At 46.9% G+C, this 18,646-nt stretch overlaps 1 protein-coding gene across 2 annotated transcripts in view; it reads left to right on the forward strand.

Moving 5' to 3' along the window:
• The first annotated feature begins 3,817 nt into the window (after window positions 1-3,817).
• LOC118400710 (actin remodeling regulator NHS-like) overlaps window positions 3,818-18,646 on the forward strand; it is a 109,419-nt gene continuing 94,590 nt past the window's right edge. For both annotated transcript variants that reach the window (XM_052475784.1, XM_052475785.1), the window contains exon 1: window positions 3,818-4,112. In XM_052475784.1, the coding sequence (XP_052331744.1) occupies window positions 3,833-4,112 (280 nt within the window). In that variant the 5' untranslated portion in view covers window positions 3,818-3,832. The remainder of the gene's footprint in view (window positions 4,113-18,646) is intronic.

Here is an 18,646-nt window from a genome sequence, read left to right on the forward strand (position 1 = left end):
ACTGACATTTTCAACCTGTCCCTGACTGAGTCTTTAATACCAACATGTTTCAAGCAGACCACCATAGTCCCTGTGCCCAATAACACTAAGGTATCCTGCCTAAATGGCTACTGACCCGTAGCACTTACGTCTGTTGCTCTGAAGTGCTTTGAAAGGGCTGTCATGGCTCACATCAACACCATTATCCCAGAAACCCTAGACCCACACCAATTTGCATACCTCCTCAAACAGATCCACAGATCATGCAATCTCTATTGCACTCCACACTGCCCTTTTACACAAATCAAATGTATTTATATAGCCCTCCTTACATCAGCTGATATCTCAAAGTGCTGTACAGAAACCCAGCCTAAACCCCAAACAGCAAGCAATGCAGGTGTAGAAGCACGGTGGCTAGGATAAACTCCATAGAAAGGCCAAAACCTTGGAAGAAACCTAGAGAGGAACCAGGCTATGAGGGGTGGCCAGTACTCTTCTTGCTGTGCCGGGTGGAGATTATAACAGAACATGGCCAAGATGTTCAAATGTTCATAAATGACCAGCATGGTCAAATAATAATAATCACAGTAGTTGTCGAGGGTGCAGCAAGTCAGCACCTAAGGAGTAAATGTCATTTGGCTTTTCATAGCCGATCATTAAGAGTATCTCTACCGCTCCTGCTGTCTCTAGAGAGTTGAAAACAGCAGGTCTGGGAACAGGTCAGGGTAACATAGCCGCAGGCAGAACAGTTGAAACTGGAGCAGCAGCACGGCCAGGTGGACTGGGGACAGCAAGGAGTCATCATGCCAGGTAGTCCTGAGGTATGGTCCTAGGGCTCAGGTCCTCCGAGAGAGAGAAAGAAAGAGAGAAAGAGAGAAGTAGAGAGAGCATACTTAAATTCACACAGGACACCGGATAAGACAGAAGAAGTAATCCAGATATAACAGACTGACCCTAGCCCCCGACACATAAACTACTGCAGCATTAATACTGGAGGCTGAGACAGGAGACACCTGGACAAAAGGAACACCTATGTGAGAATGCTATTCATTGACTACAGCTCAGCATGTATTGTATTATTTTGGGCTCCCAAGAGGTGCAGCGGTCTAAGGCACTCCCAGCTAGCACAGTGGATCTGGGGCGCAGCGGTCTAAGGCACTCCCAGCTAGCACAGTGGATCTGGGGCGCAGCGGTCTAAGGCACTCCCAGCTAGCACAGTGGATCTGGGGCGCAGCGGTCTAAGGCACTCCCAGCTAGCACAGTGGATCTGGGGCGCAGCGGTCTAAGGCACTCCCAGCTAGCACAGTGGATCTGGGGCGCAGCGGTCTAAGGCACTCCCAGCTAGCACAGTGGATCTGGAGCGCAGCGGTCTAAGGCACTCCCAGCTAGCACAGTGGATCTGGGGCGCAGCGGTCTAAGGCACTCCCAGCTAGCACAGTGGATCTGGAGCGCAGCGGTCTAAGGCACTCCCAGCTAGCACAGTGGATCTGGGGCACAGCGGTCTAAGGCACTTCCAGCTAGCACAGTGGATCTGGGGTGCAGCGGTCTAAGGCACTCCCAGCTAGCACAGTGGATCTGGGGCGCAGCGGTCTAAGGCACTCCCAGCTAGCACAGTGGATCTGGAGCGCAGCGGTCTAAGGCACTCCCAGCTAGCACAGTGGATCTGGGGCGCAGCGGTCTAAGGCACTCCCAGCTAGCACAGTGGATCTGGAGCGCAGCGGTCTAAGGCACTCCCAGCTAGCACAGTGGATCTGGGGCGCAGCGGTCTAAGGCACTCCCAGCTAGCACAGTGGATCTGGGACGCAGCGGTCTAAGGCACTCCCAGCTAGCACAGTGGATCTGGGGCGCAGCGGTCTAAGGCACTCCCAGCTAGCACAGTGGATCTGGGGCGCAGCGGTCTAAGGCACTCCCAGCTAGCACAGTGGATCTGGGGCGCAGCGGTCTAAGGCACTCCCAGCTTGCACAGTGGATCTGGGGCGCAGCGGTCTAAGGCACTCCCAGCTTGCACAGTGGATCTGGGGCGCAGCGGTCTAAGGCACTCCCAGCTAGCACAGTGGATCGATCTGGGGCGCAGCGGTCTAAGGCACTCCCAGCTAGCACAGTGGATCTGGAGCGCAGCGTTCTAAGGCACTCCCAGCTAGCACAGTGGATCTGGGGCGCAGCGTTCTAAGGCACTCCCAGCTAGCACAGTGGATCTGGAGCGCAGCGGTCTAAGGCACTCCCAGCTAGCACAGTGGATCTGGGGCGCAGCGGTCTAAGGCACTCCCAGCTAGCACAGTGGATCTGGGCCGATTCCGGCTGAGAGTCAGACTTGGCCGGTGTCATGTAGCCTGAGTCTGGGCCGCCTTCGGCAGTATTACTTATGGCTAAAACGTGGGGATTGAGCTAGATCCGATTCTGGTGTGAATTATCTGGCCCAAATGTATTACTTGGGGCTACTCTGGCAGATGATTACACAGGCTGCTTTATATAATTAACATTCCATTATTTATTTTAATCATATTTTCTCATTGTTTCTATGATCAAATTAACATACAATTAACATTTAAATGAAATTATTTTAGAGTCCTGTGCAGTATTTTAGTATTTTGATACTAGTTGCAATGCATTTGATAAGCATTAAAAACGTTATGGCTGGAACCTCCTGAGTAGTGCAGCGGTCTAAGACGCTGCATCGCAGTGCAAACTGCGTTGCTACAGATTCCTTTCCGAGACCCATGCCAGCCGTGTCCGGAACGCACAATTTGCGGAGGGTTTGGCTGACTGGGATGTCCTTGTCCCATCCTGCTGTAGCGACTCCTGGGGTGTGCCAGGCGCATGAACACTGACCAGGTGTATGGCGTTTCCTCCGACACAAAATGCTTTTTTTGTGGATGGGTATAATTTTTATGTATAAAATGTATAATAGTAATATTTAAAATGACTAAATCAGGAAATTCTGTATACATTTATATAAATTAGCATCGGGTCGCTTCTGGTGGGATTCTGGTAAGATGCCGGCAAAGTCGGCTAAATTCTGGTAGACTGAAATGGCCGATGTACTTGGGCCGACTCTGGGCAGTCATTCATTTTGATTCCGGGCCGATTCAATTAGTTCCGGGCCCCCCCCCCCGTTTCTAGGCGGATTCCTCATTAGCTGCATCTCAGTGCTAGAGGTGTCATTACAGACCCTGATTCGAATCCAGGCTGTATCACAACTGGCCGTGATTGGGGTCACATAGGGTGTCGCACAACTGACCCAGCACTGTTGTGGTTTGGCCGGAGTAGGCCTCATTAACTGACTTGCCTAGTTAAATAAATATATTGTTTCATGTCGGCCCCTGGAAGAGTAACTGATGCTTTTACACACAGAGAACAGTTTAATACACTCCAACACATAGGCTACAGTCATCTTATGACACTACAACTCTCTATATATCAGTCTCTTATACAGCCGTTCAAAGTGATTATTATCATCGAGCAACTGTTCCACACCAAGAATCCTCTGTTGTGGTAACAGTGCACGCGCTCAGTCTCGGAAGCGCGCATGGAGGCTCCATGGACACAGACAGCTTCGCGCTTCGGTCCGAGTCCAGATCCGGGAAATTAGAGTGATCCGCGCCAGGTTTTGGGGTGATCTTTTTAAAAGCGCCTCACTTTTAAAGCTCTGAAAAACATAGGCAGTACCTATGGATAGATAGGCAGCTGATGACCAGAGGAGCAGCGGGAGGCGACCACTCATTCTGTGGAGAGTGAAATGATGCCTGAAGAACCGCTCAATCAGGGACAGTTGGATTAATGGGGGCAACTATTGTTTGGAAAATAATTTATTGGTTCAGATTTTTTGTGGATTTCTAATCGGGTCCATGTCAAAATGCCATTTGCCAAACGGATCGTGGAACCCCAGTTACTGTGCAGGCATTCAGTCCCAAGAGAAGAGAGTTTGGTTTTCGAGGATCTGTGTACGGTCAACAATGTGGCTCTGTCCCGGACCCTACGACAGCTTTCCGACCTGGCCCGGCACGCCTGCTCTCTCTTCCAGGAGCTGGAGAGCGATATCGTGTTTACCAACCAACGGGTCCGGGGACTGCAGAGTAAAGTCGGTCAACTTCAGCAGTCTATCTCCGGGTTAGACGCCAAGCAGGAGGCAGTCCGTGAGTACACCACTTTCTACTACAGCTCAACCTTTTCTCCTTTTAGCCACAGCGTGCCATGTGTTCTCTGCGGTTCTGCGTATCCAGCACATGGTCTTCTAATAAAAGCTACAACAGTGGGAAACAGATTGGTGCTCCAAATATTGAATCTGAAGCATTGATACGGAATAGTAATCAATATGACACAGTGGGTTCCATCATGTTCATGTTGCGACTGTATTGGTTTATTAAAAGCTTGGGTCTAGGATATGGTCTGTTTTTATGTGTTTTCAATTCTATTCTGAGTGCAATTGATCGCTAGATTGGCATGTTGACTGTTTCGCGGTGATCATCATTTTAGGCAATGGCACCAGTTTATGGATAACTGGCGTGGTGTACTCGCCATTTCAATGTTTTCATAACCAGGCTCTATCCATACATACTATGCTTTCAATCTAAATGCGACAATGAGGTTAGTTTGCTGTCCTGTATTGGGGTTAGGTCCATGGTAACATAATGAGGCCATGTGGAGGGTTAGAGGGCTGAATTAGGGTTAGGTCCATCGTAACATAATGAGGGTAAGAGGGATGTAGCAGCAGATGGGTCTTTTTGTTTGTTGTGTCAGATGTATTTTTCAGTTTAATTAAAGATTAGATTAAATGTACATTACACTGTTTTGTCAGTGATTTCAGTCCCAATCTATTGCATTTTTTTCAGACCTCATCAACATTTCAATGCTGGATGGAAAATAAGGGGTGTGAGGGCGTAACCAATCATTTCCCTGATACTGGCACAGCATGATGCTGTTGGCTTGCTATTTTAATTTCTACACTCAAAAAAATCTGTTGTTTGGATGACCCAACTGCTTGGATGTAGTAAGGTCATGATTTTATTAAAAAGATCAAGGTTGGGGTATTTTAATGCTGGGTTGTTTAGCTATGACGACTCCAACACCATTACGTCTGCAGATGACACAACAGTGGTAGGCCTGATCACAGACGACTACGAGAAAGCCTATAGGGAGGAGGTCGGAGACCTGGCCATGTGGTGCCAGAATAACAACCTGTCCCTCAACGTGATCAAGACGAGATTATTGTGGACTGCAGGAAAAGGAGGACCGAGCACTCCCCCATTCTCATCGACGGGGCTGTAGTGGAGCAGGTTGAAAGCTTCATGTTCCTTGGTGTCCACATCACCAACAATCTAACTTTGTCCTTGCACTCCCAAGATAGTGGTGAAGAGGTCACAACAAAGCCTATCCCCCCTCGGGAGACTGAAAAGATTTGGCATGGGTCCTCAGATCCTCAAAGTTCTACAGCTGCACCATCGAGAGCATGGTTGCATCACTGCCTGGTATGGCAACTGCTTGGCCTCCGACTGCAAGGCGCTACAGAGGGTAGTGTGTGCGGCCCAGTACATCACTGGGGCCAAGCTTCCTGCCATCCAGGACCTCTATACCAGGCGATGTCAGAGGAAGGCCCTAAAAATGGTCAAAGACTCCAGCCACCCTAGTCATAGACTGTTCTCTCTGCTACTGCACGGCAAGCGGTACCGGAGTGCTAATTCCAGGTTCCAGACCTGAACAGCTTTTAAAATGGCTACCCAGACAATTTGCATAGTCACTTTAATAAGTCTACCTACATGTACATATTACCTCAACTAACCATATATTTATATATATTTATTTATATTTATATATATTATATTATATATATTAGTAAATGTCATTCCGGTTAATCTGTTCTGTTGTTTTGTAGACATTGAACACTGACACTTGTAGCTTTAATGGTTCAGGATTGGCAGTGAGGCCAGGTCTACCTACGATGGCCTCTCTCAATAGTCCATGCTCAACGGGTATGTACATAGTCAAAGCTTCCCTTAATTTTGGGTCAGTCACAGTGGTCAGGTATTCTGCCACTGTGTACTCTCTGTTTAGGGCCAAATGGCATTCTAGTTTGCTCTGTTTTTGTTGTTAATTCTTTCCAATGTGTCAGAGTAATTATCGTTTTGTTTTCTCATGAGTCTAATTGTGTTGCTGTCCTGGGGCTCTGTGGGGTCTTTTTGTGTTCAGAGCCTCAGGACCAGCTTGCTTAGGGACTCTTCTCCAGGTTCATCTCTCTGCTGGTGATGGCTTTGTTATGGAAGGTTTGGGAATCACTTCCTTTTTAGGTGGTTGTAGAATTTAACTGCTCTCTTCTGGATGTTGATAATTAGTGGGTATCGGCCTAATTCTGCTCTGCATTATCTGGTGTTCTACGTTGTACATGGAGGATATTTTTGCAGCATTCAGCAGAGTCTCTATTTGGTGTTTCTCATTTGGTGAGCGGACCCCAGACCTCACAACCATAAAGGGCAATGGGTTCTATAACTGATTCAAGGATTTTTTTTTGACCAGATCCTAATTGGTATGTTTAATTTTATGTTCCGTTTGATGGCATAGGAGGCCCTTCTTGCCTTGTCTCTCAGATGGTTCACAGCTTTGTGGAAGTTACCTGTGGCGCTGATGTTTAGGCCGAGGTATGTATAGTTTGTTGTGTGCTCTAGGGCAACGGTGTCCAGGTGGAATTTGTATTTGTTGTCTTGGCAGCTACCCTTTTATGGAACACCATTATTTTTGTCTTAGAGATTTACTGTCAGGGCCCAGGTCTGTCAGGGCCCAGGTCTGTCAGGGCCCAGGTCTGTCAGGGCCCAGGTCTGTCAGGGCCCAGGTCTGTCAGGGCCCAGGTCTGTCAGGGCCCAGGTCTGTCAGGGCCCAGGTCTGTCAGGGCCCAAGCTTTTTAGAAATTTTAGCAAGTGTGTGTGTATATATATATGATTAAAGGGTCTGAATACTTATGTAAATGTGGTATTTCGGCTTTTATTTATATATATATATATATATATATAAGCCGAAATACCACCTTTACATAAGTATTCAGACCCTTTAATCAGTACATTGTTGAAGAACCTTTTGGCAGCGATCACAGCCTTGAGTCTTCTTGGGTATGATGCTACAAGCTTAGCACACCTGTATTTGGGGAGTTTCTCCCATTCTTCTCTGCAGATCCTCTCAAGCTCTGTCAGGTTGGATGGGGAGCGTCGCTGCACAGCTATTTTCAGGTCTCTCCAGAGATGTTCAATCAGGTTCAAGTCCGGACTCTGGCTTGGCCAGTCAAGGACATTCAGAGACTTGTCCCGAAGCCACTCCTGCCTTGTTTAGGCTGTGTGCTTAGGGTCTGTGTCCCATTGAAGGTCAACCTTCGCACTAGTCTGAGGTCCTGTGTGCTCTGGAGCCAAAATTGTATAATTTTCTACTTTATGCATATTGTTTTTATACTGAATTAGCAGATCTTCAACCAAAACCTAATTTTAGATGAAGGGAACTAGAAAATCGATCCAAGTCTGCTATCTCTAACTTGAAATATAAACATTAGCTGGCTAATCACTAGCACGTGGGCTTGGAGCGACTGTTGAGACCTGTGTTCATGTTCTATTGCCTGCTACACGGTTGTCATTATTAGTGAATGTGCAGTATGCATGGTTCTAGTTACATTTGTAACAAAAGGTTATTTTCATAGGCTGATCAGTGATTACTCCCAAAAAAAGCATGTTAAACTATTTTTATAAAATTAATTAAGGTTAATGGTTGTTGAAGGCTTATATTTAGCCAACGATAATTTTACAAACCCGAATTCATTAGATTATTGCTAACTGTTTGAAATGCAGCGCAACTGTTTGAAATGCAGCGCAACTGTTTGAAATGCAGCGCAACTGTTTGAAATGCAGCGCAACTGTTTGAAATGCAGCGTAACTGTTTGAAATGCAGCGTAACTGTCTGAAATGCAGCGTAACTGTCTGAAATGCAGCGTAACTGTCTGAAATGCAGCGTAACTGTCTGAAATGCAGCGTAACTGTCTGAAATGCAGCGTAACTGTCTGAAATGCAGCGTAACTGTCTGAAATGCAGCGTAACTGTCTGAAATGCAGCGTAACTGTTTGAAATGCAGCGTAACTGTCTGAAATGCAGCGTAACTGTTTGAAATGCAGCGTAACTGTTTGAAATGCAGCGTAACTGTTTGAAATGCAGCGTAACTGTTTGAAATGCAGCGTAACTGTTTGAAATGCAGCGTAACTGTTTGAAATGCAGCGTAACTGTTTGAAATGCAGCGTAACTGTTTGAAATGCAGCGTAACTGTTTGAAATGCAGCGTAACTGTCTGAAATGCAGCGTAACTGTCTGAAATGCAGCGTAACTGTCTGAAATGCAGCGTAACTGTTTGAAATGCAGCGTATTTGATCTTTTAATTGTACAAAGCTTATTTAGAGAGAACATAATTTTTTTTTTAGATATATTGTGAATCGCCCACAAGTCAAAAAACAAAAACAAATGGAGATCTGATTTTAGACCATATCACCCAGCTGTACTGGGAGGCTTATTAGAGGTATACATGAAAGTAATCTTTATGTTTGAGCTGTTAGTGCAGGGTGAGCTGTTAGTGCAGGGTGAGCTGTTAGTGCAGGGTGAGCTGTTAGTGCAGTGAGCTGCACACAGTGGTCTTCCTACTAGTGCACACCGCCTCAGTGCTAACAGTGTAACTCTGGTTCATAGGCACATGATTACTGCAGACAATATCTGTAGGATCAACAGAGGAATTCAGGGCAGCAGATGGGCAGGGGGGCCGGGAGCAGGGGGGCAGGGGAGCAGGGGGCAGGGGGGCAGGGGGCAGTAGGGGCAGGGGGGCAGGGGAGCAGTAGGGCCGGGGAGCAGGGGGGCAGGGGGGCAGTAGGGCAGGGGAGCAGTAGGGCCGGGGAGCAGGGGAGCAGGTGGGCAGGGGAGCAGGTGGGCAGGCAGCTAGGGGGGTAGGGGAGCAGCCTACCTGCTCCATCCTGTTCCCCTGCCTCCCTAACCCTGACCCACACTGCCTGCCTAACCCTGACCCACACTGCCTGCCTAACCCTGACCCACACTGCCTGCCTAACCCTGACCCACACTGCCTGCCTAACCCTGACCCACACTGCCTGCCTAACCCTGACCCACCCTGCCTGCCTAACCCTGACCCACCCTGCCTGCCTAACCCTGACCCACCCTGCCTCCCTAACCCTGACCCACCCTGCCTGCCTAACCCTGACCCATCCTGCCTCCCTAACCCCGACCCACCCTGCCTGCCTATCCCTAACCCTGACCCACCCTGCCTGCCTAACCCTGACCCACCCTGCCTCCCTAACCCTGACCCACCCTGCCTGCCTAACCCTGACCCATCCTGCCTCCCTAACCCTGACCCACCCTGCCTCCCTAACCCTGACCCATCCTGCCTCCCTAACCCTGACCCACCCTGCCTGCCTAACCCTGACCCACCCTGCCTGCCTATCCCTGCCTCCCTAACCCTGACCCATCCTGCCTGCCTAACCCTGACCCATCCTGCCTCCCTAACCCTGACCATAACTGTTCCCCTGCCTCCCTAACCCTGACCCATCCTGCCTCCCTAACCCTGACCCACCCTGCCTGCCTAACCCTGACCCACCCTGCCTGCCTAACCCTGACCCATCCTGCCTCCCTAACCCTGACCCCCCTGCCTCCCTAACCCTGACCCACCCTGCCTCCCTAACCCTGACCCACCCTGCCTGCCTAACCCTGACCCACCCTGCCTGCCTAACCCTGACCCACCCTGCCTGCCTAACCCTGACCCACCCTGCCTGCCTAACCCTGACCCACCCTGCCTGCCTAACCCTGACCCACCCTGCCTCCCTAACCCTGACCCACCCTGCCTCCGTAACCCTGACCTATCCTGCCTCCGTAACCCTGACCCATCCTGCCTGCCTGCCTAACCCTGACCCACCCTGCCTCCCTGACCCACCCTGCCTCCCTAACCCTGACCCATCCTGCCTCCGTAACCCTGACCCATCCTGCCTCCGTAACCCTGACACTGCCTGCTCCTCTGGGATGATGCGGTACCCCAGGGTAGCCTAGTGGTTAGAGCGTTGGACTAGTAACCGGAAGGTTGCAAGTTCAAATCCCGAGCTGTCGTTCTGCCCCTGAACAGGAAGTTAACAGGTAGTTCCTAGGCCGTCATTGAAAATAAGAATTTGTTCTTAACTGACTTGCCTAGTAAAATAAAGGTCAAATAAATAAAAAATACTCCCCACATGGGAGGGGAAGAGTAGAGAGGTTGGCGAGGTGGCAGGGCTTGTTTATGAAAGTGTTTTGTTTATATGTGTAAGGGTTTAGCTGGAGGACATGTTAGTCATTACTGCTACATTCCTGAGGCTCCTGGCAGACGGGTGAGCAGAGCAAGTGCTACTGCATGGTCCTCTCCTCCTAGAACCTGGTGTATATTTTCAGGACACAATCTGTAGCAAATCAATTGACAAATGAAAATGTTTTGTCCAGCAGGTTATGGTACACCTCATGTGTATATAACAGACATGACTGTTCCTAATGCATGTTGAAGACCTTCCAAACTATTACTTAAGCTCTGTTTGTTCTGTCTCCATGGGGACTGGAACACCTATGTGGTTGTTGATTATTAGTTGGGGAGGGGGTGCTGTTTGCGCTGATTTGAACTTCTTTGTCCATAATGTTTCACCCATCGTTTCCTATGACTGAAAAGAGCTTCTGGACATCAGGACAGCGATCACTAACCATGATTTGGATGAGGAATTCTACTTCAATGACTCAGCTGTGCAGGATATACTTCTCACCTGGGCCCTGATCCCCTGAAGAGACTGTGATATGGAGGCCGATGTGTGGGTACCCTGCTGAAACTACAGAGGAGAGTAAATAATCTACCCTCTGTTCTATTGGCCAATGTACTGGAGAACCAACTGGCCTTCTAGGCAGAGTTGCAAAGAAAGAGCCATATCTCAGACTGACAATAAAAGATTAAGATGGGCAAAATAATACAGACACTGGATTTGAGGAGCTCTGCCTGGAAAGCCAGCATCCCAGGGTCGCATTTTAACTGTTGACGTTGAGACTGCTGTTTTGCTGGTACTATTTAATGAAGCTACCAGTTGGGGACTTGTGAAGCCTCTTTCTCAAACTAGACACTCTAATGTACTTGTCCTCTTGCTCAGTTGTGCACCGGGGCCTCACACTACTCTTTCTATTCTGGTTAGAGCCAGTTTTCTCTGTTCTGTGAAGGAAGTAGTACACAAGGTTGTACGAGATCTATAATTTCTTGGAAATTTGTCGCATGGAATCGCCTCATTTCTCAGAACAAGAATAGACTGACGAGTTTCAGGAGAAAGTTATTTGATTCTAGACATTTTGAGCCTGTAATCGAACCCACAAATGCTGATGCTCCAGATACTCAACTAGTCTAAAGGACAGTTTTATTGCTTCTTTAATCAGAACAACAGTTTTCAGCTGTGCTAGCATAATTGCAAAAGGGTTTTCTAATGATCAATTGGCCTTTCAAAATGATAAACTTGGATTAGCTAACACAACGTGCCATTGGAACACAGGAGTGATGGTTTCTGATAATGGGCCTCTGTACGTCTATGTAGATATTCCATTTTAAAAATCAGCTGTTTCCAGCAACAATAGTCATTTACAACATTAACAATGTCTACACTGTATTTCTGATCAATTTGATGATATTTTAATGGACAAAAATTTGCCTTTCTTTCAAAAACACTGACATTTTTAAGTGACCTAAAACTTTGTGTGTGGAAAAATATATTTTTACACACACACACACCACTACATTGACACTCACACACATTGACATACAACACATCTTTTTGTTACACTTTTATTTAACCAGGTAGGCCAGTTGAACAAGTTCTCATTTACAACTGCGACCTGGCCAAGAATGGAAAGCACTGCGACAAAAACAACAGAGTTACACTTGGGATAAACAAAAGTATAGTCAATAACACAATAGAAAAGGTCTAAAGACAGTGTGTGCAAATGTAGTAAGATTAGGGAGGTAAGGCAATACATAGGCCATAGAGGTGAAATATTTACAATTTAGAATTAACACTGGAGTGATAGATGTGCACATGATGTGCAAGTAGAGATTCTGGGGAGCAAAAATAAATGACAATATGGGGCCGAGGTAGTTGGGTGTGCTATTTACAGATGGGCTGTGTACAGTGATCAGTGAGCTACTCTGACAGCTGATGCTTAAAGTTAGAGGGAGATTCAAGACTCCAGCTCCAGTGATGTACATTTAAAAAAAATGTATTTTGCAATTCGCTCCAGTCATTGGCAGCAGAGAACTGAAGGGAAAGGTGGCCAAACGAGGTGTTGGCTTTGGGGATGACCAGTGAAATATACCTGCTGAAGCGTGGGCTACGGGTGGGTGTTGCTGTGGTGACCAGTGATCTAAGGCGGCTTTACCTAGCATAGCCTTATCGATGACCTGGAGTCAGTCCGGGCCAGCCAACGAGAGCATACAGGTCGCAGTGGTGGATAGTATACAGGGCTTTAGTGACAAAACGGATGGCACTGTGATCGACTACATCTGAGTAGAGTGTTGGGGGCTATTTTGTAAACAACATCGCCGAAGTCAAGGATCGGTAGGATGGTCAGTTTTACGAAGGTATGTTTGGCAGCATGATTGAAGGAGACTTTGTTGTGAAATAGGAAGCCGATTATAGATTTAATTTTGGATTGGGGATGCTTGATGAGTCTGTAAGGAGAGTTTACAGTCTAACCAGACACCTAGGTATTTGTAGTTGTCCACATATTTTACGTCAACCGTCCAGAGTAGTGATGCTAGTCGTGCGGGCAGCGATCAGTTGAAGAGCATGCATTTGGCTGTACTAGCATTTTAAGAGCAGTTTGAGGCCACGGAAGGAGTGTTGTATGGCATTGAAGCTTGTTTGGAGGTTAGTTAACACAGTGGCCAAAGAAGGGCCAGAAGTATACAGAATGGTGTCGTCTGCGTAGAGGTGGATCAGAGAATCACCAGCAGCAAGAGCAACATCATTGATACATTTACATAGAAGAGAGTTGGCCCGAGAATTGAACCCTGTGGCACCCCATAGACTGCCAGAGGTCTGGAAAGCATGCCCTCCGATTTGACACACTGAACTCTGAATAGTTAGTGAACCAGTTTGTTTGTTAACTTGGCTTTCGAAGATTTTAGGCAGGGCAGGATGGATATACAGTTGAAGTCGGAAGATTACATACACCTTAGCCAAATACATTTAAACTCAGTTTTTCACAATTCATGACATTTAAGCCTAGTAAAATTTCCGTCTTAGGTCAGTTAGGATCACCACTTCATTTTAAGAATGTGAAATGTCAGAATAATATTACAATGATTTATTTCAGCTTTTATTTCTTTCAACACATTCCCAGTGGGTCAGAAGTTTACATACACTCAATTAGTATTTGGTAACATTGCCTTTAAACTGTTTAACTTGGGTCAAACATTTCAGGTAGCCTTCCACAAGCTTCCCACAATAAGTTGGGTGAATTTTGGCCCATTCCTCCTGACAGAGCTGGTGTAACTGAGTCAGGTTTGTAGGCCTCCTTGCTCGCACACACCTTTTCAGTTTTGCCCACCATTTTTATTTTTTGCCCAGGGCTTTGTGATGGCCACTCCAATACCTTGGCTTTGTTGTCCTTAAGCCATTTTGCCACAATTTTGGAAGTATGCTTTGGGTCATTGTCCATTTGGAAGAACCATTTGCGACCAAGCTTTAACTTCCTGACTGATGTCTTCAGTTGTTGCTTCAATATATCCACATAATTTTCCCTTCCTCACGATGCCATCTATTTTGTGAAGTGCACCAGTCCCTCCTGCCGCAAAGCACCCCCCACAACATGATGCTGCCACCCCCGTGCTTCACGGTTTGGATGGTGTTATTCGGCTAGCAAGCCTCCCTCTTTTTCCTCCAAACATAACGATGGTCATTATGGCCAAACAGTTCTATTTTTGTTTCATCAGACCAGAGGACATTTCTCCAAAAAGTACAATCTTTGTCCCCATGTGCAATTGCAAACCGTAGTCGGGCGTTTTTATGTAGGTTTTTGAGCAGTGGCTTCTTCCTTGCTGAGCGGCCTTTCAGGTTCTGTCGCTATAGGACTTGATTTTACTGTGGATCTAGATACTTTTTTGGACCTGTTTCCTCCAGCATCTTCACAGGGTCCTTTGCTGTTGTTCTGGGATTGATTTGCACTTTTAGCACCAAAATACGTTCATCTCTAGGATACAGAAGTCGTCTCCTTCCTGAGCGGTATGACAGCTGTGTGGTCCCATGGGGTTTATACTTGCGTACTATTGTTTGTACAGATGAATGTGGAACCTTCAGGCGTTTGTAAATTGCTCCCAAGGATGAACCAGACTTGTGGAAGTATACAATATTTTTTTCTGAGGTCTTGGCTGATTTTCTTTTGACTTTCCCATGAAGCACTGAGTTTGAAGGTAGGCCTTGAAATACATCCATAGGTACACCTGCAATTGACTCAAATCATGTAAATTAGCCTATCAGAAGCTGCTAAAGCCATGACATAATTTTCTGGCATTTTCCAAGCTGTTTTAAAGGCACATTGTGATATAATTCACTGTTAGTGAAATAATCTGTCTGTAAACAATTGCTGGAAAATGACTTGTCATACACAAAGTAGATGTCCCAACCGACTTGCCAAAACTGGGGTTGGGGTAGCCAGGAGTAAAGCATGGCCAGCCGTAGAGAAATGCTTATTGAAATGCTTGATTATCGTAGATTTATTTGTGGTGACAGTGTTTCCTAGCCTCAGTGCAGTGGGCAGCTGGGAGGAGGTGCTCTTATTCTCCATGGACTTTAGTGTCCCAAAACTTTGTGGAATTAGTGCTACAGGAGGCAAATTTCTGTTTGAAAAAGCTTGCCTTTCCTAACTAACTGTGTATATTGGTTCCTGCCTTCCCTGAAAAGTTGCATATCGTGGGGCTATTCGATGCTAATGCAGAACGCCACAGGATATTTTTGTGCTGGTCAAGGGCAGTCAAGCCTGGGGTGAACCAAGGGCTATATCTGTTCTTAGTTCTACATTTTTTGAATGGGGCATGCATATTTAAGATGGCGAGGAAAGCACTTTTGAAGATCAACCAGGCATCCTCTACTTCCTCTACTCTACGGGAAGAGGTCAATATCCTTCCAGAATATCCGGGCCAGGTCGATTAGAAAGGCCTGCTCGCTGAAGTGTTTTAGGGAGAGTATGACAGTAATGAGGGGTGGTCATTTGATCACGGACGCAGGCAATGAGGCAGTGATCATGAGATCCTGGTTGAAGACAGCAGAGGTGTATTTAGAAGGCAAGTTGTTCAGGAGGATATCTGAGGGTGCCCATGGTTATGGATTTGGGTTGATGTTGCGCTGTGCAGACTGGCAGCTATTGACCGAGCTGAGGCTGGCTGGTGTCAGAGTTAATGGTGAAGACCGCAAGCAGTGGCTTACTGACTTGTAGCTAGTTAGCTGGCTAGGTTCTGATGGGGGTTCCGGTTCTAAAGTATAAAAATAGCTGCTCCGTACCACATTGGGTGAGGCGGGTTGCAGGATAGTAGATGAAAAGTGAGTTTATAATGTATTTGAAAAAAAAGAAATTATTATTTACCAATTTCACGGGACAAGAGAACGCACGTCCGACTGCTACAGAATCTTGTCCCAGCGCTATGCCCCCAGTCCCAACGCTGTGCCCGAGCCCCCCAGTCCCAACGCTGTGCCCTAGCCCCCAGTCCCAACGCTGTGCCCTAGCCCCCTGTCCCAACGCTGTGCCCTAGCCCCCAGTCCCAACGCTGTGCCCTAGCCCCCCAGTCCCAACGCTGTGCCCTAGCCCCCCAGTCCCAACGCTGTGCCCTAGCCCCCAGTCCCAACGCTGTGCCCTAGACTGTTAGGCCTGGGGCCATGAGCACAGACTATAGGTTGTCCAGCCAACCTGACATCTTAGAGAGAAAGACCATTTTTAAAGTACATACTAAGTTTTCAGTCATTAATATCACATTAGTACAACTTTTTTGTTTTCTCCAATGAGCAAATAATTTAAGAGCCAAAACAGTATTGCCTAAGACAGTGGTTGAGTTTACATCACTTAACATTATGTTGCTAGTACTGTTTAGTAGAGACACAGTGGGACTAAGAAAAGTGGGACAATAAATGTTTGACTAAAGGATATTCTACCTACCTACCTAACAGTAACTCAGTGATTCTTCTGTTACCTGATTCCTCTGTTGGAGGGACTGTTTCAAGATGGAGTGGCGATAGTCTGAGAACTTAGCGCTTGAAATTATGCCTGTATTGTACAGCTCATTCTCCAGAGTTATTCTCCAGACAGTCAGACTTTGTGCACCAGTGAGTATCAGGGAAGAATGGTTAAATAACTCCGCTACTCAGCCTGGAGCTAAGAGAACAGAGGTGGGTTTTAATAGCCTGTGATGGCTCTGTCCTCGGTGGAGAACATAGCTGTATTGTTAAGACTGTCCTCGGTGGAGAACACAGCTGTATTGTTAAGACTGTCCTCGGTGGAGAACATAATACAGCTAAGACTGTCCTCGGTGGGGAACACAGCTGTATTGTTAAGACTGTCCTCGGTGGAGAACACAGCTGTATTGTTAAGACTGTCCTCGGTGGGGAACACAGCTGTATTGTTAAGACTGTCCTCGGTGGGGAACACAGCTGTATTGTTAAGACTGTCCTCGGTGGGGAACACAGCTGTATTGTTAAGACTGTCCTCGGTGGAGAACACAGCTGTATTGTTAAGACTGTCCTCGGTGGAGAACATAGCTGTATTGTTAAGACTGTCCTCGGTGGAGAACATAGCTGTATTGTTAAGACTGTCCTCGGTGGAGAACATAGCTGTATTGTTAAGACTGTCCTCGGTGGAGAACATAATACAGCTAAGACTGTCCTCGGTGGGGAACACAGCTGTATTGTTAAGACTGTCCTCGGTGGGGAACACAGCTGTATTGTTAAGACTGTCCTCGGTGGAGAACATAATACAGCTAAGACTGTCCTCGGTGGGGAACACAGCTGTATTGTTAAGACTGTCCTCGGTGGGGAACACAGCTGTATTGTTAAGACTGTCCTCGGTGGAGAACACAGCTGTATTGTTAAGACTGTCCTCGGTGGAGAACACAGCTGTATTGTTAAGACTGTCCTCGGTGGAGAACACAGCTGTATTGTTAAGACTGTCCTCGGTGGAGAACACAGCTGTATTGTTAAGACTGTCCTCGGTGGAGAACACAGCTGTATTGTTAAGACTGTCCTCGGTGGAGAACACAGCTGTATTGTTAAGACTGTCCTCGGTGGAGAACATAGCTGTATTGTTAAGACTGTCCTCGGTGGAGAACATAATACAGCTAAGACTGTCCTCGGTGGGGAACACAGCTGTATTGTTAAGACTGTCCTCGGTGGGGAACACAGCTGTATTGTTAAGACTGTCCTCGGTGGAGAACATAATACAGCTAAGACTGTCCTCGGTGGGGAACACAGCTGTATTGTTAAGACTGTCCTCGGTGGGGAACACAGCTGTATTGTTAAGACTGTCCTCGGTGGGGAACACAGCTGTATTGTTAAGACTGTCCTCGGTGGGGAACACAGCTGTATTGTTAAGACTGTCCTCGGTGGGGAACACAGCTGTATTGTTAAGACTGTCCTCGGTGGAGAACACAGCTGTATTGTTAAGACTGTCCTCGGTGGAGAACACAGCTGTATTGTTAAGACTGTCCTCGGTGGAGAACACAGCTGTATTGTTAAGACTGTCCTCGGTGGAGAACACAGCTGTATTGTTAAGACTGTCCTCGGTGGAGAACACAGCTGTATTGTTAAGACTGTCCTCGGTGGAGAACACAGCTGTATTGTTAAGACTGTCCTCGGTGGAGAACACAGCTGTATTGTTAAGACTGTCCTCGGTGGAGAACATAGCTGTATTGTTAAGATGACCTAAGACGGACCTTGAGATTGTTTTTATATACTTCGGGAAAAAATGATATGAACCAATGAGTGACTAGTTTTATAACAACTGATTTCCTGAATGTGTTGCGATACAATTTCTAACAGCAGTTCATATTGAGTTAGTGTGTTTTAGGTTTATTGCACATCCGAGAAGCATGAAATATAAAACTGAATGGAGACTGTATTTGCCTTCTAACCAGGACCATCTGTGAGGCGTAAGAGTTAAAGAACAGCCCTGATATTAGTCTTTTGAACCACAGTCTTCTCTGTGCTTTTATAGAAAGCTTTCTACTATTCATTTCATGTTGTGAGATTTCGTGTTCTCTGGAGCTTTATTGGGGTTTCAGAGTCACCCAGGAGAATATGTTATTGGAAACGTTTGTTTCTTGATGTTGACTCATTTCTGGGAACCGTGGTACTGTTGACCTGTTGTGTCACAGGGCTGACAGAGGGGCCGGCTCGGCTTTACTCTTATTCCAGAGAACTCCTGCAGTCAACCTCTGAAAAAGAGGATAGTTGGACACAGGCTGCCTTGGAAAGTACCTGGGGGTGTGGTGTTGTGTAGTTAGAGCAACATGTTAGTTCCCCACGTGGGCCTCTGTGGAGAAACAGATAAACCTGGCAGATTTCCCAATATGGTGCTGTGTTCCACCAAAACAGAGCACTGAAATGCTAAAACACTGGGACGGGTTCT

Source organism: Oncorhynchus keta, chromosome 22 (genome assembly GCF_023373465.1).
Source record: "Oncorhynchus keta strain PuntledgeMale-10-30-2019 chromosome 22, Oket_V2, whole genome shotgun sequence".
NCBI lineage: Eukaryota > Metazoa > Chordata > Actinopteri > Salmoniformes > Salmonidae > Oncorhynchus > Oncorhynchus keta.